At 38.9% G+C, this 24053-nt stretch overlaps 1 protein-coding gene across 6 annotated transcripts in view; it reads right to left on the bottom strand.

Annotated features, from left to right (window-relative positions):
* Positions 1-24053, bottom strand: part of LOC127581574 (eyes absent homolog 3-like) — a 69521-nt gene that overhangs the window by 9420 nt on the left and 36048 nt on the right. For 3 of the 6 annotated variants that reach the window (XM_052036044.1, XM_052036040.1, XM_052036039.1), the window contains exons 6-17: positions 21787-21853; positions 20307-20443; positions 18390-18512; positions 17200-17279; positions 16920-17097; positions 13686-13825; positions 11700-11783; positions 6054-6143; positions 4792-4850; positions 1718-1878; positions 1493-1607; positions 193-314 (exon numbers count right to left, since the gene is read on the bottom strand). In XM_052036044.1, the coding sequence (XP_051892004.1) occupies positions 193-314; positions 1493-1607; positions 1718-1878; positions 4792-4850; positions 6054-6143; positions 11700-11783; positions 13686-13825; positions 16920-17097; positions 17200-17279; positions 18390-18512; positions 20307-20443; positions 21787-21853 (1356 nt within the window). The remainder of the gene's footprint in view (positions 1-192; positions 315-1492; positions 1608-1717; positions 1879-4791; positions 4851-6053; positions 6144-11699; positions 11784-13685; positions 13826-16919; positions 17098-17199; positions 17280-18389; positions 18513-20306; positions 20444-21786; positions 21854-24053) is intronic. The other 3 variants (XM_052036041.1, XM_052036043.1, XM_052036042.1) reach the window with 3 other exon arrangements.

Raw genomic sequence — 24053 nt, 5'->3', positions numbered from 1 at the left:
TTAACACATTTTATATATTAAGGCTACACAGAAGCAGGATCCAAATTTGCATCAGAGTAAAAGTGAGACTACATCAATATTCCTTTACATTGTGTCACCAAATGTGATCTAAAAAATTTCCAGTTAGTGGTGTTACATGTAATTATCTAGTAGGAAAGAACTGAAAAATAAATTTCAGACCAAATCCCTTACCTATTTTTGTGGCGCTGTAAATATTTTCAATAGGGAAAATTTCACCTAATCCATACAGCAACACTTTAGCCAGAGCTGGAACTAGTTGCGTTGTGGTGACCAGGATATTAATGCAATTTCTTCTGAAATGGAAAGAAAAACTCAAACTGGACAATTTATTGTTTTAAATATTCATTCTCCTTAAGTAAGTTTCCCCCTTTGTTTAACAAGTTAATGAAGTTAGTATTATAGAAAAAGGTCTCTCTCTCACCTGGCCATCCAGTGTCAAAATCAAGCAATTAGGTCAAACATTAGACTCTCAGCAAAACAGAGTCAGCTCCTGCCCAAAGCAGGTGCCCCGAGTGTAGTTTCTCAGAGCACACCACACTGTACAATATGAAATGTCTCCACTTCTCAGGTTAGCAACCCTTTAGGTGCTCTTCGAGCAATATCATTGTTTGTACTGGATATACTATTGCTAGGGGAAAACAGATTGAAAAGGTTTTCACTGCAACCAGCATGAGAGGGGAATCATTTTTCACTTTGTGTTTAACACATGCCCAAATATCCTGCAATCCAGGGATATGATTGAGTTGGTTCAGGGTATTACTACAGAAACAGCTAATTTAGTGGTTGAGTTTGGGAGCCAGATGCAACCACAAGAGGGAGGTTAAAGACCGAGGGAGCATCTGACTTGGAGGCCTGAAACCCAGGAGTGGAAATGGTTGGGACGATCCTGTCTAATGCAGTCAAGATCTTATTTTGCAGAATCTGCAACATCACAGTTCAGGTAAGGCCTAACTTTTATTCTTTAAACATGCTTCCATGCTCAGAGTGCACATATTTCTGAGCCTGGTGCTCACCATCAATAAAGCATTAGGTTTTGATCAGATATGTGCAACAATCAGGGTGGCACACTGGGTTCATCCTGATTTGGATGCTGTCTGTGTGGAGTTTGCATGCTCTCCCTGTGATTACATGAGTTTCCCCTGGTTGCTCTAGTTTCCATCCACTGGGGGTTATAAGATTAATTGGCCACTATAAATTGTCTCTAGTGTGTAAGTGAGAGGTAGAATCTAGGGGGTGCTGAGGGGAAGGTAGGAAGAATAAAATGGGATTAGTGTAGAGTTAGTTTAAAATGAGTAACCGATAGTTGGTGAGGATGCAATGGACCGAAGGGCCTGTTTCTGTGCTGTGTGATTGTATGACTCTAACCTGATTTCAATGCCACAACAGTCTAGATGTGGAAGGCAGCAGAATGATAAAATAAACATTTTAACTTAATCCAACAACATTTTAAAAGCATATTTTGATCAGCTACCTTGATTGAATTAGCATTAATGATTTCAATGCAGTTGCTAGCCAGGAGTCCGTCAAAACCTCTACATCTGCTTTTAATTGTTGTAATGAATCCCTCTTGGCTGGGTTGAGGAGCTCTGTGAAAAACAGAATGTAACATTTTGTTTATTTGTTACCTCCTGTACCAGTGATTGATGCAGCCAACAAGAATGAAAAAAATCATTTCCAAATGCAGCAAGTAGTTTACCTCCAACATTTGTACTGTAAGTGTTGTAAATTTTCTTTACTTGTCGATATCGAAAGGCCAGCTTTCTCATCCAATCAACACCTCCCTGACCAATACCTCCTGAGGAATGGCTCGAGCCAGGCACTGATCCATGAAAACCATCAGCAGCAAAGTCATAGTTCCTGAAACCAAGAAGTTCAAACAGCTTAAAAGTTATTACTCAAATGCTAATAAAAAAAAAAACCGTTGACTTGTACTGACATGGGGTAAAAATAACACAAGAAATGGGAGCAGGAATAGACTATCTAGTCCTTCCCTCATTGTCCAGAAATCTGTTGATCTCTGCTGCAAATGAATACAACAACTGAACTTCCATAGTCTTTCGGGGATAGAATTCCAAAATCTTGGTATCCTCTGTGTGAAGGAAGCTTAGTTTACAATTAAGTCAATATTTTACATTTTTGCACAATATTCCATCTTCACAATTCTGTGTCATTGAGACTCGTCACCCCTTGACCAAATACCAAGCATCCTCTTCGTAAGCTCCTGCTAATTCTATTCCAGTATGTTACTATAAGTAACTGAGAAACTTTAGATACATTTAAAAACATAAGAAAATAATAAGTTAATAAACTAAGTGAGAAGACCCAATTCTCCACAAGCTGTTTCAGTACTCTCTTTATAGTCAATTTATTTATTCTCTTAGGTAAAGTTCTGTAGAATTTGGCTCTGTCCCAATTCAAGGCGGTGTTCACCCAGTCTTTGTGATCCATGTACTTGCAAGCTTGTATTATTGGGAATGTTAGTAAACATTGCATAGTTCTACAGAGCCCTCTCCTTTGGAGTTCATGTTCCAATTAGAATGGAATCAGTTACATTTACTGGAAGCAGGGCTGAGCTCTGAGTGGCAGATGCATCACCTGGAAATCCTCCCTGACTCCCTAGCTTCAGAATAACCAACAGCAAAAACTAAAAGCAGTGGTAATTTGTCACCTGCATAGGGTTATCTGTGGAGTTTGAGGGGCTCAAACTTTGAGCTCGTTAGGATGAAGGTTGCTGTGGAGATGGAAGAGAATCTCAGCATGACATCTTCCTCTCACAACCACCACTAAGATTTCACAATGTTTAAAACTTTCAGAGCTGTGATTTAGTCATAGAAGGATGCCATTCATATTCATGTTTTTACAAAAGAGCCTTCAAGATGTGTGTTTTTTGTTATCCGTCAGAAGTCTGTGCCCCTAGCATTCACAGATAACAAGGATTGCATGTACTGAACCATTCAAATTATTCATCTTTGGTTCATCATGTTTCTGTAATTATGAAGCTCAATAACTACTGCTTTCCAAAGTCAATGTACAATCAACTTAATCACTAACAAAAAAAAAGCACACATTTGTTTATAATATATTAAAGAAATGGCTTCTTTCCATCAAAACATGTACGTGATCCAAAGGTGCAAAAACACTGAGAAAATGACACAGATTGTTTTGCTATAATAAATGAAGAATGCAGACATCTTGTCAGCTTCCAAAAGGGCCCAAATCTTTCAATTCAAATAGCTTGTCTGTTTTGCTTGCAAAGTGTCTATTTTGTTTGCACGACTGGCAGCTTTTTGAATTTGAAACAGGAATTATTTAACACTGCATTTGCAGCAATTTTACTTTGCCTTGTTTGCTTCGTCAATTTTTAAGTATTTATAAGGAAAATTACAATCTTTATGGTAAAATCAGATTATCCTTTCGATCTTAAATGAATTAAAGACAAGGTCTGAACAGCGAGAAAAAGCTTCCACTTTAAGGTTAATAATCAAGGAACTTGTAACCATTAGAAATGTACAGTGTGCTATATTATTTAGTCACGTGTATTGGTGCTGATAGAATCATAGAGTCAAACAGCACAAAATCAGGCCCTACGGCCCATGCCGACTATGTAGCCCAGGGAGCTAGTCCCATCTGCTTGCTTTTGACCCATGGCCCTCTAAACCTCTCCTATCCACGTACTTATCTAGACGGCTTTTAAATGTTGCTAATGTGTCCGCCTCAACCACTATTTCTGGCAGCTCATTCCAAATATGCACCACCCTTTGCATGAAGAAGCTGACCCTAATATCCCTTTTAAATCTCTCGCCTCAGATCTTAAACCTATGCCCTCTGTGTTTAGCACCCCCTCCCTGGGAAAAAAGACTATGTGCTTTCACCCTGTCTGTGCCCCTCATGATCTAGTGTACATCTGTCAGACCACCCCTCAATCTCCTATGTTTCAGGGAAATAAAGTCCTCGTCTACGCAACCCCTTCTTGTAACTCAGATCCCCAAGTCCAGGCAATATCCTGCTAAATCTTTTCTGACAGTAAAATAAAGGTCCAAGGGATTTAAAGCACATCCAAGTTTCCTAAATATTAAAATTTACATGGTGCTTTGTGGTTTGCTTTCCGTCTCTATAGAATCTATAGTAAAGCAAAGGAATTGGCCCTTTGGCCCAACACATCCATTCCTCCCCATCTTTCTCTGGTGGTTACAGAGGTCTACAAATGCAAGCCACCAGACAAGTATATCCAAAGAAATGAGAGTAAATCTTTCCATCCTTTTGCAGCAAAAAATTCCCAGTGAATGACTCGGCACGCTCCTCAGACAGCCCAAATGAAATTGTATTCTAGGGCTAGAAATTTAACAAACACAACAAATTGCAAGTGTACATGTACATCATAGTTAGTCGCATCTACACTTATGTACAATTAACTAGGAAGAGGAATCAGCCATTCAGTTCTTCAAATCTGGTCCAGCAGTTATTTAGATCATGGATGATCTGTACTTTAGGTCCATCTAGGAATCTGAAGAACAGCCTTGCTGAACAAAAATCTATCCATTTCAAGTTTTGAAGTTTTCATTTGCTCCCAGACTCAACAACATTTTCAGGAGAGTCTAGACTTTTTACTATTCCCATGTGAAGTAGTTCAGCATTAAAAAAATATGTAAGTAGTGTAAAATGTGTAAAACCAGATTCAGTTATTAATCTTAACTTTTTTTTTGCAATTATGTAGTAGTAATGAGTAAGCACAAGACTTTAAATTAAAATGCAAATGTTTAAATGTATTACGTTAAATCTTGTCCATTGTCATCAGCTGCAACATCCTCCACGTGAACTTGGTCACACTCCTATTGAATAAGCAAGATAAAAAGCAAAGGTGTTAAATTAAGGCATCTAATTTTCGTACTATACAAGAAGCCTATCAGAAAGGAAAGGTGTTATGTGAGGTTTGTACAATCACTGATGAGCCATGGAAATTTGAGCTGTAGTGAACACTAATTAGACTTTTAAGTACAATATCCTTGCCCAAATTCTGTGTTTGGATGCAGATATAAAAGCAGGTCTATTTTTGCCTTTCTAGCACAGAACAGGAGTGAAGAAACAGACCAAAAGAAAATAAGCGGATGCAATATGAAATTTAAAGTTGGCAGTGCATTTAAAGACATTGCATTGTTAAAATCACATAGTAATTGAAACCTAAATATTAATAGTTCAAGACTACAATTGTTTGTCTAGAAGTCACAAGAGTGCATAAAGGTTGTGGTGAGTCACATGTAATGTTCCTTTCTTTAGCTCTGCAACAGTAATCATGAGATAATATTTAAAGAAACAACTAAGGGAATGGATTGTCCTAAGGTTAGCAAGCTGCCTGAACTGCAAGTTGAATGTTGTTGGGAGCACACCATTTCTTCCAGTTCTCAAGCACAACTTCCTGACAAGTGGTGAGACTCAACTGATCAGCGAATTCCTGAGCAATGCAGGGCCTTTCTGACCACAAGTGGCTGGTTCCATCCTCGAATTTTACTACAGGCACAGAAGAGAATCTGGGAAGAGACTGGTGACTGGAAGGGCTGGGAAGGCAACAACTTTACTTACACCTTACAAAGCAAAGATATGTCTCCAGCTGTTCAGCAGACCAGGTAAGCCAACTCACATCAGAAATGCTTGGAACACCAGTGGCAGGCTGGCAGTTATCACGGGTCTGTTGAGCTTTTGGAGAATGATGCTCGAATGAATTGCAAATGGAAAGTTGAGACTAGTAGATTGCTTTACTTGCCATCCAAACAACAGCTTCAGAAGAGCAATAGTATTGGCAATTATGACAGTAAATGCAGTTGAGCCTTCAGGGGATATGCCTGGAAGTGTTAGTACAAAATAATTTGCAATTTTTACCTATTTTATACCTGATCATAATTACAATATATCAACAGATTTCAACTGCTAAAAGATTAGAACATCAAGGCATAACCAACCTCAAAGTTTAAATGAAGATACTTGAACAGAAGTATTTCTGACACATTAATATTATGCAGCTATCCAATATTTGTTACCTCTAAATCATTGAAGAATAGGTGAGTGTCAGCAAGATCAAAGATCATTTCCTCCATCCGCAACCCTAACGTCAAAGCTGATGCAGCATCCTGTAATGATATAAATCAACTTCAAGTTTTATTTAATGGCAGATGACACCCAGAATAATAATGTTAGCTCCTCTAGTTCTGGATGAAGTGACCGAATTGAATCATAAAAGGTAAGTTAAACTTTGTTTTTGCGCATTCTCCAGTGATTGCCGCTGAAAGATTCATACAGTATAATACAAGGACAAGAACAGGCTCAGGTGGACAGTGACCACCACTCCCTAACCTTTAGCATTGTCATGGACAAGGATAGGAGCAGAGAGGACAGGAAGATATTTAATTGGGGAAGGGCAAATTATGAAGCTATAAGGCTAGAACTTGTGAGAGTAAATTGGGATGACATTTTTGAAGGGAAATGTACTATGGGGATGTGGTCGTTGCTCAGGGATCTCTTGCAGGATGTTAGGGATAAATTTGTCCTGGTGAGGCTGAGAAAGAATGGCAGGGTGAAGGAACCATGGGTGACAAGAGGAGTGGAACAACTAGTTAGGAGGAAGAAGGCTGCATACATAAAGTGTAGGCAGCAAGGATCAGATAGGGGTCATGAGGAATATAGGGTAGCAAGGAAGGAACTTAAGAAGGGGCTGAGGAGAGCGAGAAGGGGACATGAAAAGGCCTTGGTGAGTAGGGTTAAGGAAAATCCCAAGGCTTTTTTCACTTATGTGAAGAGCAGAAGGATGACAAGAGTAAAGGTAGGACCGATTAGAGACAAAGGTGGGAAGATGTGCCTGGAAGCTGTGGAAGTGGGACAGGTTCTCAATGAATACTTCTCTTCAGTATTCACCAAGGAGAGGGGCCTAGATGACACTGAGGACAGTGTTGGTAAGGTTAATGTTCTAGAGCATGTAGATATCAAGAGAGAGGATGTGTTGGAGCTGTCAGAAAATATTAGGACAGATAAGTCCCCGGGGCCTGACGGAATATTCCCCAGGCTGCTCTGCGAAGCGAGGGAGGAGATTGCTAAACCGTTGGCTAGGATCTTTGAGTCCTTGTTGTCCACGGGAATGGTAGCGGAGCATTGGAGGGTGGCAAATGTTGTCCCCTTATTCAAAAAAGGTAGTAGGGATAGTCCAGGGAATTACAGACCAGTGAGCCTTACGTCTGTGGTGGGCAAGCTGTTGGGAAGGATTCTTAGAGATAGGATCAATGAGCATTTAGAGAATCATGGACTGATTAGGGACAGCCAGCATGGCTTTGTGAAGGGAAGATCATGTCTCACAAGCCTGATAGGATTCCTTGAGGAGGTGACCAGGCAGATTGATGAGGGTAGTGCACTAGATGTGGTCTACATGGATTTTAGTAAGGTGTTTGACAAGATTCCACACGGTAGGCTTCTTCAGAAGGTCAGAGGGCATGGGATCCAGGGAGGCTTGGCTGTGTGGATTCAGAATTGGCTTGCCTGGAGAAAGCAGAGGGTTGTGGTGGAGGGAGTGCATTCAGATTGAAGGGCTGTGACTAGCGGTGTCCCACAAGGATCGGTTCTGGGACCTCTACTTTTCGTAACATTTATTAATGACTTGGATAAGGGGGTAGAAGGATGGGTTAGCAAGCTTGCAGACGACACAAAGGTCGGCGGTGTTGTGAATAGTGTGGAGGACTGTTGAAGATTACAGAGGGATATTGATAGGGTGCAGAGCTGGGCTGCGAAATATCAGATGGAGTTCAATCCGGAGACGTGTGAGGTGGTACACTTTGCAAAGGCAAACTCCAAGGCGGAGTACAAGGTTAATGGCAGGATTCTGGGCAGTGTGGAGGAGCAGAGGGATCTGGGGGTTCATATCCACAGATCACTGAAAAGTTGCCTCACAGGTGGATAGGGTAGTTAAGAAAGTTTATGGGATGTTAGCTTTCATGAGTCATGGGATCGAGTTTAAGAGCCGCGAGGTAATGATGCAGCTCTACAAAACTCTACACATTTGGAGTACTGTGTCCAGTTCTGGTCACCTCATTATAGGAAGTGTTGGAAAGGGTGCAGAGGAGATTTACCAGGATGCTGCCTGGTTTGGAGAGTATGGATTATGAGGAGAGACTAAGGGAGCTAGGGCTTTACTCTTTGGAGAGAAGGAGGATGAGGGGAGACATGATAGAGGTATACAAAATATTAAGAGGAATAGATAGAGTGGACAGCCAGCACCTCTTTCCCAGGGCACCAATGCTCAATACAAGAGGGCATGGCTTTAAAGTAATGGGTGGGAAGTTCAAGGGAGATATCAGAGAGAGGTTTTTTACCCAAAGAGTGGTTGGTGCATGGAATGCGCTGCCTGGGGTAGTGGTGGAGGCAGATACGTTGGTCAAGTTCAAGAGATTGTTAAAATTTAAAATGGGGGATATGTGGGAGGAAGGGGTTAGATAGTCTTAGGCGTGGTTTAAGGGTCAGCACAACATGGTGGGCCGAAGGGCCTGTATTGTGCTGTATTGTTCTATGGTTCTATGGCCACAATGCCAGTGATCAAAAAATGCAGCAACACCACAGCGAAATTTACACATGGAAAATGAAAATGTCTTATTGGGACAATAGGATCCATCAATAACACCCATCAATGGTAAAACATTGACTTTGGAAAGCAGGAGATACTAATGAGGTATATTTCACAAGGTTGTGGTATTTACATAGAGGAGTACAGCGCAGGAACAGGCCCTTCAGTCCACGATGTTGTGCTGAACTACTAAAACGCCCAACTAAACTGATCCATTCTGCCTAGATAATATCCATATCCATCCATTCTCTGCACATTCATGTACCAATCGAAGAGCCTCTTAAACGCCTCTATCGTATTTGCCTCCACTACTACCCTTGGCAGTGCACTGCAGGCACCCACCACTGTGTAAAAAAAAACCTGTCCCACATATCTCCTTTGAACTTACCCTTCTCACCTTAAATGCATGCCCTCTGGTATTAGACATTTCAGCCCTGGGAAAACTATACTGGCTGTCTATCTACGCCTCTCATAATCTTATAAACTTCATCAGATCTCCCCTCAGCCTCTGCCGCTCCAGAGAAAACAACCCAAGTTTGAGCAATTTCTTATAGCACATGCCCTCTAATCCAGGCAGCATCCTGGTAAACCGCTTCTGCGCCCTCTCCAAAGCCTCCACATCCTTCCTATAATGGGGAAATCAGAACTGAATGCAATACTTCAGATGCAGCCTAACCAGTTTTACAAAGCTGCAACATAACTTCCCGACTCTTGAACTTAATGCCTCAACTAATAAAGGCAAACATGCCATTTACCACCCTATCAACCTACGCAGCCACTTTCAGGGAGCTATGGACTTGGACCCCAAGATCCCTCTGTACATCAACACTGCTAAGGGTCCTGGCATTAACTGTGTGCTGTCTCTTTACATTTGATCTCCCAAAGTGCAACGCCTCACACTTGGCCAGATTAAACTCCATCTGCCATTTCTCCGCCCATATCTGCAACTGATCTATATCCCACTGTATCCTTTGGCAATCTTCTACACCATCCACAATGCCACCAATCTTTGTATAGTCTGTGAACTTACTAACTCACCCATCTACATTTTCATCCAAGTCATTTCTATGCATCACAAAAAGCAGAGGCCCCAGTACGGATCCCTGCAGAACACCACTAGTCACAGACCTCCAGCCAGAATAAGTCCCATCGACCACAATCCTGTTTTCAATGGCCAAACTAATTCTGAATCCAAATGACCAAGTCACCACGGATCCAATGCATCTTAATCTTCTGGATGAGCCTACCATGAGGGACCTTGTCGATCGCCTTATGGAGACAACATCCACTGTTCTACCTTCATCAATCACCTTTGTCACCTCCTTGAGAAACTAAATCAAGTTAGTAAGACATGACTTGCCTCGCACAAAGCCATGGTGACTGTCCCTAATTAGGCCATAATTTTCCAAGTGTTCATAAATCCCAACCCTAAAATTCTCCATTTATGTTTTTTTACATTGTTATATACCAGAGGAACATAACAGGAAAAGCTGCCAGTTACAGTCTGCAACTGTGTCTCCTCCTTTCTGTCATGTGAATTGATTTTAACCAGATTTAAAAATGATAAGAGTTTGCCTTTGAACACCCACCTGGACTGTAGCAAGCTAACAGCTGGTGCACTAACTAGTCTTATAGTTAGTAAGATCAGAAATTGACTTGATGGGTCAAATGGATTCCAATGTCATAAGGAAATATGAATAATGCTGGAAATAATAAGGTCTGGCAGCATTCGTGGAAAGACAAAGAGTTAACATTTTAATCAAAGACCCTTCATCAGAACTGGGACAGAAAGAAATCAAGTTAGGTTTAAGTTACAGAAAGGGTGGGGTGGGTGAGAAATGGAGGAGAAAGGGAATATCTCAAGTCATTTCTTCAGTTTGCAGAGGTGACCTGCTGCTCCCTGTTGCCTACCACTTAAATTCTCTGCCCCACTCTGCCCTATTTGTCTGCAGTCTCCTGCACTGTAACAATCAGATTCAACACAAGCTTGAAGAACAGCACCTCATCTTCGGTCTTGGTACGTTACAGTCTTCCAGACTCAATAATGAATTTTACAACTTGAAGTCGTTTCCTTTCAGGTAATTCTGTTTCTCTGTATCAGAACTGCCATTTCTACTGCAACTCATCCATCTGATATTGGCTCAGTTTCTCTCTCTCCATCAGCACAACATAACCTGCTGGGCACATCTGAGACCATGGCATTTTGCAACTTTTATGCTCCTTTGTGTTCTCACTCTCTGACTGCCCTCATTTCAGAGCTTTTGTTCATTCTCTCAATCTAACTGCCCCATTGACCAGATAAACTCTGAAACTTATCCTCATAGCAACCATAGCCTCACCCCATTCCCTTTCTCTTTGACTAATCTGTGCACCCCCCCCCCCCCCCCACCCTCTCTTTCCTAGTTCTGCTGAAGGGTCTTCTGTAGTTTTTTCTGATTTTCAGTTCTGATGAAAGGTTATCGGTCTGAAATATTAACTAAACATCAATTCTGTCTCTCTGTGTAGAGGTTAACCAACTTGAGCATTTCCAACATTTTCATTTTTCCAGTATCTAGAGTAGTTTGCTTTAACCTTACTGTTAGTATCAGTTCAACTTTGTGGCATTGTTTAACTTTGGGGACTAAATGCAGGAACATTAATTTCACCATAATTCCCTGTTTCTATTGGAGATTTAGACAAATGTATTAAAACTTGGTATAAGCAGATTGGCCTGGCACTGATCATAATTTATAGAGATCATCACACATGAACACAGTTTAATGTGGATGTAGTACTCTGACATGCAACTTGATGCATCTCTAGAAGCTCAAGGAGCAGTTGCTATGGCTCTGTCATTCAGCAGATTGGCTTTAGTTTAAAATTAAAAATAAGGCCAACATCAATTATTTCCTGTTCATGCAATTGTTCATCTGTATAAAACATTGTTTCCCCTTAAAAGAAGTTCCAACACTATTTTTTCTAAAAACATGCCATTCCCAAAAGTACAATTCTCAAAACTAATTAACTGCACCTTTTTTTTAAATGTTGGTCTGTAATTAACTATTCAACCAGCTTAACATTATGCTGATTAGTCATTTCCTACCTTTCCAAATCTTTGTGCATATGACCCAGTAAGCAGTGAGTGAAAGATGATAATGGTTTCATCCAAATCCCAAACAAATACACGCTGCAAAGGAACACATAAAAAAAATTATATATTTTCCTATGTGCATCTGAGAGAAGTTGCCATCCCAAAGCTTCTAAAGCTGTCTGTGAAATATCTACCATTGCATTTCTCTTCAATATTTCCCTCATTCTGAAGACAGCAGTTCCATTAACACTTCTCACCATGATTCTGATCATCATCATTCAATGTTAAAAATGGAAACAATTTTTGGTCAAGTTTACGAATGCTGATTCATGTCCTAGTGTAGAATGTGACTCTTGCAGTACAATACATTGCAAGGAAAGGCAACTCTTCCACCCGAGCGCTAATACTGGGACAAACCCAGATATTCACGTGGATGTCCCTATATCTGGTGTTGGCATTGCCTTAAGTTGGTATCAGCATCCTTCATCCAGACCCCGCTCCCCGTGGCTGCCTCATGCTAATTTGTACCCAATGGTGCAACACTACTTTCTCTAGGCCTCTCAGCTCCTAACTTGGTAAATCTGCTTACTGAACCCTTGCTTGGTTAAACCTGAAGCAAGCACAGCAGTCCCCATGCAAATAGGTAGGAGAAAACAATTGCTTATCTTTTTTCTAAGAGTTTTGCTTTTGATGATTTTACCTAATTTTAATGATTTTAGTTGATTTTTAGTTTAGATGTGCTTAGTAATTGTAAAAAAAAATTTTAAATGTCCCCGATGTTTACAAACATCAAAAACATTCAAAGGCCCCGAACACAATGACAACTTTGGCAGGCTACAAATCTGAGGAACAGAGGCTCACCAGATATCAAAGTGACTCTGAGAATCTACCAAGCTGCTGATGTTGAAACAGCCTCTATGCTATGCTGGGCCACGACACCGTTCTGGGAATTGGGCTCCCAGCAGAAAGTTGCAGTCATTTTGGGGCAGCAGAAGGTCTGTCCCAATCTCACAATATTTATCCAACAAAAAGGGCAATACAGACTCACTGAACACATACGCGGGAAGGTGCAGTGTTTACAAGGACAGCATTGCAAACTCCTGGCCTGAATCAAGGGGAAGACTGAAGTAAGCAACTTTGTCAGCCCAGATATCATCAACTGGCTATCAAATCTCAGCATACAACTTTATTGAGTAAATTTTTTGCTATTATTTACCTTAACCAAATAAAGAAAATTGTTAGAGGTGCAACTTTTCTTATAGAACTACCTATTCTTGAGAATCAGGTGTATCCACAGCACTTATTGAACCAAAACTAGATTTGTGCTATGTCATATTCTTAGAGACCATTCAGCATGTTGTGCCTATTTTGGCTCTCTGAAAGAACTAGACAATTAGTTCCTCTTGGATTCTCCAATATATGTCAAATACCATTTTGAAAGTTGCTGTTAAATCTGTTTCTCTTTTAGGCAGCACAATTCAAAAAAAGTACAAACTGGGCAAGATTCTTCAAACAGATCAATGATTATTTGCAAGATATTTCTATGTATAAAAAAAAGTTAGCATATTTACCTGGAAAGCTCTTCACTTTATTGTGTTTACTATATGCCAGACATACTATAAAGGGGAGTAATAATATTGTGTAGGCAAAATGGTAGCTACCTTCCATCTAGGAATGTGTTACAAATAGCAAAAGCAGCTTGTTTTAGTGCTATTAACGAGGAGAAGAATTCAGGTCTTCAATAACCACACAATATCTCTGAGCATTGATTCTAGTGCTCAATTGCAACATGAACCTGTCCTTCCTACTCCATGGAGAAGGGTATTACTTGCACCCAGCAAGATAACCACTGAATTTTAGTTAGCAATAATGTCCACATGTGTATCTTTCAAATGAAAATGTGAATCAGAAGACAATTTCCCCAAACAATTAATTTATCACTATTGGCCCCCTCTAGCCCCATTTCTCTACAAAAGTTTAATGAAAGGCTAAACATACCTCCAGTTTATTGTCAGGTGGTGGGGAAGAACAACTCTTCTTTCCTTTCCCCCTGGATTTTCCGCTTGGATGTTTTTGGGATTGTTCCTTAAGTTCCTTTATTACTGTGGTTGACAGAGTTTGCCCTGCAACAGAAACTCCTGAACAAGAATGAAAATTAAGCCAGTACTTCTGAAAATTACTACATAATTTTAACATATGCAATTTCTTAAAAAAAGTCCAACAAATTTAATTTTCTACTGCCGCAAAATCCCAGTTGCTGGCTTTCAAAGCTCTCCTGCTTCTTCAAAACCATTTTTTTACTCAGTCCTGTTTAAAACTGAGCATTTGTAACAAATAATTGGATTGGTTTTCCATAAAAGTGCAGCCATAGAGAGTTTAACATTTAAAGTAAAAGACTTTCTTTCAACATTTTGGTTTCCTTCCAGTAACACATGCTGTTAGACTGTTGTCTGCAGGCTTTAGTGTGCATGCCAGTTCTCTAATGTCCCAGTAAAATAATGTCACACCATCAACAATCCAACAATGAATAATCTGACAACATTCTTTATCACAATCAAAGTGCAACCTTTATTTGTGATCTCATTGAAACATATAAAATTCTTATGCAGCTCGACAGGGAAACCTTGACCCTAATCACACAAAACTAATTTACTATTTGGATTATTTATAGGGGAGATTTTAAACAGCTTGATACAGTACTATAAACCTGAAGATGGTTTCTAGGGAATTACCAATCAATGGTCTGACAAATCTCATTATATTTATTTTTGCAGATATGGGCATGGAATGTTTCTTAGAAAGTTGCTTGTATTCCTGATCCAGCAAAAATGGGAAAATTATGGAATTCCATTTTTACTATAATCCCTATCCATCATGACAAAATAGTCAAATTATTCAATGTGAAGTTTAATGCCAGTAATCCTTTGAAAAATAGACACGCATTGAAATTCATTCTCTCAGGTTTGATTACTCTGGAACTACTTGTAAATTTTAACACATGAAAATAACAACATTGGGAGGTTAGAAGGATGTACATTGGCTGGCTTTGGCTTAGAAATTTATTTCAACACTAGGAAGCATTCTAAGAATTTAAACTGCTTTTAAAGCCACAGCAAAGGATGCAATCAGATAATAATATGTTTGAAACTAGACAAAGTGCTCTTGTGAGTTTGTGAAATATTGTACATGAAAATGACTCCATGTAGTGAAAGAATGATCATCTCTCATTCCTCTCTGCTTAACATTGCTCTCAAATCTCATCTAATGTCGAGGGATCAGCAAGAGATACAACAAACCTTAAACAGAGTTAGGAAAATCTATTATGCATGGAAGGATCAAAGGTCAGATACATCTGCATAGGGTTTTACCAAGCAAGTGCGCATATAACCAAGGAGCTATTTCATGTCAATTTTTTTTTAAAGAACAGGAGGTAAATAAGTGCAAATAAAATCAATGCTGCGCACCATCTACCTTCACCCAAAAATAACAAAAGCAAATAACCATAAAAATGAGTAAAGTATGGGAAAGTCAGATGACCACCTACATTTAGGTAACCAATAGGTACTAATTTTATGGAGATTTAACATTGGAATCCATTCCAATCAAACGGGTACCAGAGCTGGCCCCACGGTATCATTGCCATTTGCCAAGATTCTGAGATGTAAATAATTATCAGCAAAAAACAACCAACTAGGTCACAGGGACTTGACAAGACCACAATAAAAACAATTAAAATCATGCCAGTCCTTGTGGGAAATGACACCCAACTCCTGTACCATTTCACAAATCTATCAACCAAATGGAAGGAACTGCAAGATGCAATCAATAGAGGGAGCACGTACTGACCACTGATTTTGACCTCCCTCAAAAGCAGTGGGCAGCATTAGCAGATGCAACCCAAGTCACGGATGGTTACAATGACCTGCTCCAGTAAGAACTGTTGCAGGAAGTACATCATTTCTCTTCTTGGAATGTTAGGCCATTGACTGAACATCCAACTGTGAGGATTTTCATGTCACCTAAAAGATCGGACTCAAGAGTCTCAATGCTATCCAGCAAAAAGCAACCCACTTGACCAATATCCCAACCATCACCCTAATCATTCATTCCCTAGCACTGGCCTACAATGTGCTGGAGCCTACTCACACCAGCACAGTGTAGGCTCTCCAGGTTCCAGGCTGCATTATTTTGATGTGGAATTACTAACATCTACACTCAGATAACTAATAGCGTGGCATCAAAATGTATGTATTGGTATACTTAATTCATACCCAAGAGGTGACACAAGGCAAGTAGAGCTGCTCCAGCAATACTGACTTCGTCACCTCCAATGCTGCCTGTGCAGAGTTTGCATTCTGCGTGATGCGTGTTTTCACATGCTGCTCTGGTTTCCTCCCACATCCCAAATCCCAAGAAGACATGCAGGTTGGTAGATTAATTAGCCATTATAAATTGCCCTGAGAGTAGGTGAGTGGTAGAATCTGAAAAAAGTTGATGGGAACATGGGGAGAATAAAATGGCATTAGTGCTATGGGTGCTTAATGGTTGGCATAGACTCTGAAGGGCCTGCTTCCATGCTGAATGACTCCAAGAATGAAAATCTTCTATTCATTAAGAAATTAAGAGCCCTCACAGAAATTAAACTTATGTAGATACCAAGAAAAATCCAAATTGGGCAGATTATTTTTGTTTCTTTCTGGCTGAAAACTGGGTCCACTAAAATGAGATGTCACACAATATTACCATGATTCATGTGCATCTTCATTCTGATTTTAAAAAAAGTAGATTTGGAAATTAAGATCAATACTTAGCTGCTTCCCTATCCCATTCACTCAAAAATAAAAATCCAGGAAATTATTTGAAGTAATCAGTAAGGACTAACTTTAAAAATGCTTCCATACATTGATAGGCATCCCTTTAGTAGGAAGATTTCTAATTGTGAAGATGACTAGTTTTAATGCACATTTAGTGTTACCATGAGCCCCACCATTAGGTTTCTTTGGAGGAATAAAGGCTGTTAATTTTTCTTATATATCTTAATTAATTCGATATCAGTCCAAGGTTCAACATGTATACCATCCCACCTCCTCAATCCTTGAAATATTAAAAGCTAAAATCTTTGCAAAAAGATTTATGCAGCAGGCATATTAAACATAAAGCAATATAGTTACACATTAGTACTGTACATGTTAATAGTCTGTTTTTTTGAAAAGAACAATATTACAATATTACCTGATTGAAAAGTCTCATCTTTGGAATTGGAAACCTCTGCTTCTGTTTTTTGCAGTTGGTAGGTGACAGTTGTGCTGCTGGCAGGTTGAGGGTTTGAAGTCACGGTCGATGCATAATTTGAACTTGGAAAGTATGGCACATATTGGCTTTGCCCAAGGGATGTGTAGGAATGATACTCCTATGTAAATAAAAATGGAGAGGGGCAATTTTTGTTTTTTTTTTATAAAGTGGTTTAAGATAAAATGACAAAACTAAAAACAGAACAAAAAAAATTATGTACCTGATTAGAACTGCTGGGAGTTGCAACATTGGCAACAACAGCACCACCAGAATAAATACTAGTTCTTGGGAATCCTGCACCTGACAGAAATGAAAATTAAAGCAACTTCAAAAATAGAGACACGGTAAAACTGGTAATCTGCTATCTGTTATTCAGAAATTTGGATGATTCAGCATCTGGCTCACCAGGTGATGTTTCCTATGGCTCCTTTCACTCACCAGAGCCCCATTCCCACACTCCCTTTCAACTTACCTAGTTGATTAGAAAATTTATCTAAAAATAGCAAATTCAAGAAGCATTGAGGTATTACCAACATCAAATAGTCTGGAAAATCTGCCAACCCAGCACGACCAATATCCTGAGCATGCAAGATTAATAGTTTTTTTTTACTGTGCATGATATCTTGTGATAAGCATAGATTTAAGAACTATTACTCTAAAACTCTGATAAATCAGTATATAATTTTTCAGAAATCCTGATGGTTTGGCATCCGGCTCACTTATGGGTCTGGATGGAACCAGGGATGGAATTGGGAACACACAGGTTAGAAACACTGGTAGGTTTGCAACTGGAACTGATGTCTGGAGTGCTTACCTGTTTCCGCCAGTTTTGACAAACTGAAGACATACAAACTGAAACATACAAGTTTGTATTTTCCGCTAGCTTTAATCTCACTGGGTTCACTGGAACATTTATTATATTATTGTGCAATATATAAAGTGAAATATAATTGTGTTGGGGTATTAATAGGAGTAACATCTAATAGCTTGGAAAATACATTTGTCTGGTTCGACCAAAGTGCCATGGGTGCCGGATTATCAGAGTTTTACTGTAATTAGAAAGAATCAGTAATGTTACTAATATTTAGAACACTTTACATGGTAAAAAAATGCCTAAATTGCATAACATGGTAAAATACACACTTATTGTACATATTCCTTTTATATAGAGACTTTAGGCATAATACTAATGTTAACACAAGGACAGAACACATGGAAAAGATCGGTGCATGAGAGGTCATTCATGGTGCAAGCTGGGAGTGGATTGAGGAAATATGGAAGCCCAAATTAAATGCTATTGAAGAGTCTGTATATGTCCCCCCCCCCCCCCCCCCACCACACCAAATGTTCATTACAGCATAGAGGTATGGAAAGACATAATGAATAACAGGGTACACTATATACTTTTACCTTGAACAGGATATGTATAGTATGCTGGACTGGTTTGGTCTGAGCTAAATCCTGTACTGTAACTGAGGTATCCAGGATGACTGTGTGATCCATCTTCTGTTTTCACACCAGGCCACAATGCATCTAAGATTAAAATGATGAATCCAAATATGCATTACACAATTTTACACTTCACAAAATAAAGGAAGTCAAAGAGTTGTGTGTTTGTGTATACACACACACACACACACACACACCAACTTGGATACATATATAAATCCAAAGCATAAGCTATATTAAGGAGTCTTCAAAACATTACCAGGAGAATTTCAGTCTTCTCGGTTGCACACTATCTCTATACCATCAAAAAATGTAATAATTTATCCAAACCTATTTAAAACACAATTCAGTCAGCAGCAATAGTCAACGTTTCGGGTCGAAACCCTTACTAAGGCTTACCAAATGTCCAGATGAAGGGTTTTAACTCAAAATGTCAACTGCCCATTTCCCTCCATAGATGCTGCCTGTCCTGCTGAGTTCCTCCAGCATCTTGTGTGTTGCAACTGCTAGTGCAGTTGGACCTTCAGAAGGCCTTCAATAAGCAGCCGGATAAGAGATTATAAAATAAAAACCACAATGCGCAATAATGGTGGTAGTATACTGTCAATGATCAAGGATCGGTCAACAGTAATAAGCAACAACTCATTTTCAGGTTGGGAGGCTATGACCAAAGCTGTGCCACAGGGATTGTGAACAGCTGGGGCCCCAGAATGAATCCATATCAAAGACGTGGATAAAGGGGACAAAGTGTAACAGATCCAAGTTTGTCACTGATACAGAGCCAGATGGCAATTGGACTACTGATGGGATAAATGAATGACTGAGGATATTGTAGATGGAATATAATGCAGGAAAAAAATTGAAGTTATTCACTTTGATAGGAAAATTGAAAGGTATAGTATTTTTTAAATGGCAAGACACCAAGATGTGTTGGTGTTCAGGGGGGTCTTTGTGATTGTGCACATGAATTATAAAGTTAACACAAAGGTGCAGCAAGCAATTAGGAAGACAAACAGTACGTTAGCCTTTATTGAAAGAGGACTTGAGTGGCAGAGTACAGATGTCTTGCTACTCATTACATATCGCCTTGATGCGGTTGCACCCATGATATTGTGTACCAGATTGATTCCTGCAATGCCAGGTTTGTCATGCAGGGAGAAGTACAACAGATTGGACGTATTTAGAGCAAAGAAGAATGAGTGGATGAGAAGATGAAAAGAAACATTTTCCACCCAGAGGATATTAAATCTTTGCAACTCACTATCCTAGAAAGCTGTGGAAACTCAGTTGCCAAGTATATTCAAGACAGAGGTTATTCAATTTTGATACTTATGGAGTGATAGATTTTTATATATCTAGGGAATCAAGATACGATGTTAGTGCACGAAGGTGCCATTGAGTTTGTAGATCAGCCATGATCTAAATGGTGGAGCAGTACAAGAGGCTGAATAACCTACTCCTGCTTCAATTTGCTCAGTACCCTTTAAATGGCCTTCACATCCTTCCAAAATATGGTGCCTGGAACTAGATTTAATATTCCAGTGGGGAACAAATGTCTTTAGATCTAGAAGTTTAAAACACTACATTCAAAGCCCAAGATCCCATTTTTACGGAGCTTTATTCACCTGTCCTAATACTTCAAAACATTTTGTGCAGTCTTTAACTTAAATCTATCACTGCTGAGATGAAAATAACGTAATATTCTCTTAAACTTTATATAACAGCCTTTTAGATTATAGCTTTGGAAAGGTTTTTAGCCATTTAAATTTCAACCCAAATCAATATTAGAATAACTACTTAGACTGCAAATGAGCAAAGCATCTTAGAAAATATTTTGATATATTTTATGTATGTGAAAAGGGTCAAAAGTCCCCTTACCAAATGGAGGTAGTCCGTAAGGCTGACTTGACTGAGGATATGCAGTGTAAGATGCTGACTGCTGCATTGCTGAGTATCGTGCCTCTCCTATGTAAGAAGCTTGCACTATTGGTGGAGAGAAAAGGTGTGGATATGGCCTAAAAAGATTAGAGATCGATGAGTTATGTAGTGCCCTTAAATCATTGTTTATTAGTCTGAAGTAAAATTAAACAGACTTAAAACTGCCTTTCCTTAAAACTCTCATATTTGTCAGTAGCTTGACAAATCAATAAGCAGTGATTGCAGGATAAACACTACAGAGAGTATTAGAGCATTATTAATCCTTTAAAACAATGTTGAGGAATTGAACTAAGAATTAATTAATTGCCAATGATGAAAAAGTATATGAAGCGATTCAGAAATGATATGTTTGTACATCATACATTTCTGACAAAATACTAAAAGCCATTACAGAAGCTATTTCAACAAACAATATTAAAATGCTCTCTTTATTATGCAAGGGTTCAAATAATTTCCAAAGGCATATAATGAACACACACCATCTGTACAATCCCACTTAGATGGAAAATTATATTGTGTTTATTCTTTCTTCACGATGCAGGCAGCCCTGGTAAGGCCAGCATTTAGTGCCCATTAACTAACTGTCTTTGTAAAAGTGGTGTAGAGCCACCATTTTGAACCGTTGCAGTCCTTTGGTGAAGGTGATACCCACATTGTTATTGGGCATGGGGTTTCTGGACTTCGACCCTGTGACAATAAAGAAATGACACTATATTTCCAAGTCAGGATGGTTTGCAACTAGAGGAGAATTGCAATAACTGGTGTTCCATGCATCTGCTGCCCATGTACATATTGGTGGTCAGCTAGCAAGATGCTGTGGCAGTAGCAAAGCCAAGTAATTTTGTGCACTTTGTAGACAATCCACAAACGTTCAGAAATACTGCAGCCTAGTTATTGGGAGAGTTCATATGGAAAACACAAGAGGATAAAGTTAAAGGAGTAAGGAACAAACTGCTCCCTTCTATCATTTCACTTTCACATTATATACTGAAAGTGGAAATATAAAGGAGGCAACCCAAACAAAAAACAAGTAACATAATTCTTTAAAAAAAAACTGTTGTAGAAATATAATTGTTCTAGTGATAGCACCAGGCATATTTAATTTTATAAATTTTAGTTATTTTTCCCTCATTTATGAGGGTTATAAATAGTGAATAATAATAATTAGCAATAATCTTATGGAATGAATTACCACAGAATAAAGTTATTTAAGAGCCAACTAGAGGGAAGGGATTGAGAGGCACGGAAGAGAGAAAGGATGGTTTGATCAACAAAGTCAGACTCTTGTTGATTGGTCTTCCATTTTTCCTAGAAAATATTACATGTTGCCTGTGGCCATGACTTAAAATTATTGAATAATCAAAACTGAAAAATCCTGAGTAATTTCAAGTCAACATTGCATACTTAAACTGAAACTTACTTTGTAGGAAATAATAGGGCATTGTCTTGATTTGGCACCCGTGGATTATAACCCGTGCAAGTTATAACTGTAAAAAGCAGAAGATATTTATTTCAATCATCTGGACTCAATGCTAGAAATATGGAATCTCGTTGCTACATAGCTAAATGAAAGGTAAATGTATGAAGTTTATGCTTTAGCAACTCAAAGCCAACAGGACTTGTCAAACCTTTTGGGGGTCCAATCATCTTGGTTCTAGCGCACTTACATTCTGGATTATTTGCAGAAAACCAAACTGAGCTAACCTTCCACATCTGTAAGGTGCCCAGCAGAGTGTGGGCAAGTCACTACCAAAAATCCTACTCCCAGACCAACCTGACAACTTGTGGCAGGAGGCGAAACTGGGGGATAAACTTAGTCTCCTTTCAACATCTATGAAACTACATTAAGAGAAATGTATTTTTAAATTTGTCTAGTATTCAGGGACATTTAAAACTTATTACAAATGCAATAAATATTCTTAAAAATCAAAACTTTAAAAAATAATATTAATTAAAAGTACAAACCACCGAGAAATAATTAAGAATGTTAAAATAAGTAGAAAAAAAATCATAACACACTACTCATCACTTAATCTGGTCAAGGATTCCCATTAATATGAAAGGAGTCTACGATCCATGGCCAGGATCGGAGAGGCAAGTTCTTCAGTATTGCTGTCAGTCACCCAACATAACCCAAATTTACAGCTGTGTACACAAGTCCAGGACTTGCTCATATGGGAGTCTCTGAGAAATGCAGGTAACAGCCAGCACACTGCAGTCCTTCATACATAGCAGGAAATCAATTTAACATCATGTATTTTATTGGCATTGGTATTGGTTTATTATTGTCACTTGTATCGAGGTACAGTGAAAAGCTTGTCTTACAAATTGATCATACAGGTCAATTCATTACACAGTGCAGTTACATTGAGTTAGTACAAAGTGCATATTATCTCAAATATGTGAACAGTATAAACTGTCATTTAATTTTTCTTTTAAATAGGAACATCTGAAGATGGTTAACTGAGAAATGAAAATCAGCTAGCTCCTTAACCATCTCAGCTGTAGGAGAAAAGGTCCCAATTTTTCAGCTCCTCTCCGATAATACTGCATCCAAATGTTTGGAAATCCTGATGGTCTGGCATCTGGCTCACTTGATGTCCAGAGTGTAAATGGGGTGCATTGCTAGAACCAGGCTTGGGGTCTGGAACACCAGGAGTCAGGAACATGGGTAGGTTTGTGGCTGGAGCCAGGGTTCAGACTGCTCGTGTCATAGAATCATAAAGCTTGGAAACAGGGCCATTAGTTGTGTATTTCCTGCTCCATATAAATATACTGGGTTTACTGGAAAATTTATTATACTACTGCGTAATATGTAAAAAAAACAGATAAAAGTGTGTTTGTGTTTTAATAGGAATAACATTGAATAGTCTGGTAAATCTGCTTGTTCAGCATTACCAAAGTTCCAAGGGTGCCAGATTATCAGAGTTTTGCTGTATCACCATTCATTGTTGCTACCGGTCAAGGGAATCACAATACCTTTCCTACAAAAGGAGAACTAAGAAATGCAATGTCACGTATAAACTTATTTATGCTTAAGTTTTGCATTTGATAATTTACATCTTGAGGTGAAAAATCTATGAAAAGTTTCAATAGTTTTTGGTATTTTTTTTCACTCTTAAGCATACCTTTAGGATACAATTCCCTCACCTTTTACTCAGCCACTTCTTATTCCTCACAAAGTACACGTCTCACTGCGCTGACCAACAGGTGCCACCTATTCACCCAACAAATTCCTTCTGCAATCTCTAGCATCCTTCTTCAAAAGGCTCATAATTTCATACCTCTAGCAAGGATCAATTAAACTATTTTAAAATAGTATCAAGCTAATTTTGGTATCTTAAATTTTTACTGGCAGACATTGATTAAAATGTATACAAGAACATCTCTTCATATCCTAAACAAGCCCAGTTTCAAGCTCAGTCTTTTGCCCCTATCACATTTCCCTTTAAAAATAACTGTTTAACAGCTGCAAGTACAAGTTGTTTCATAATTTGACAAATGTTATCATTAATTCTTCACTTCTGAGATGGTGGTTTCCCCACCCCAGGTCCTCGGCTGTGCAATGAGGGATTACAGAAAAATCAATTTCCTAGTCTTAGATTATGCACATTTATTGCACAATCACAGTAACTGCTTTGATTTAAAAGTTTTTATTTTAAATGCTCTTAATATAAATTGATATCT

Source organism: Pristis pectinata, chromosome 22, assembly GCF_009764475.1.
Source record: "Pristis pectinata isolate sPriPec2 chromosome 22, sPriPec2.1.pri, whole genome shotgun sequence".
NCBI lineage: Eukaryota > Metazoa > Chordata > Chondrichthyes > Rhinopristiformes > Pristidae > Pristis > Pristis pectinata.
Note: the sequence above shows the minus strand (reverse complement) of the source record. Positions and strands in the feature narration are given on the sequence as shown.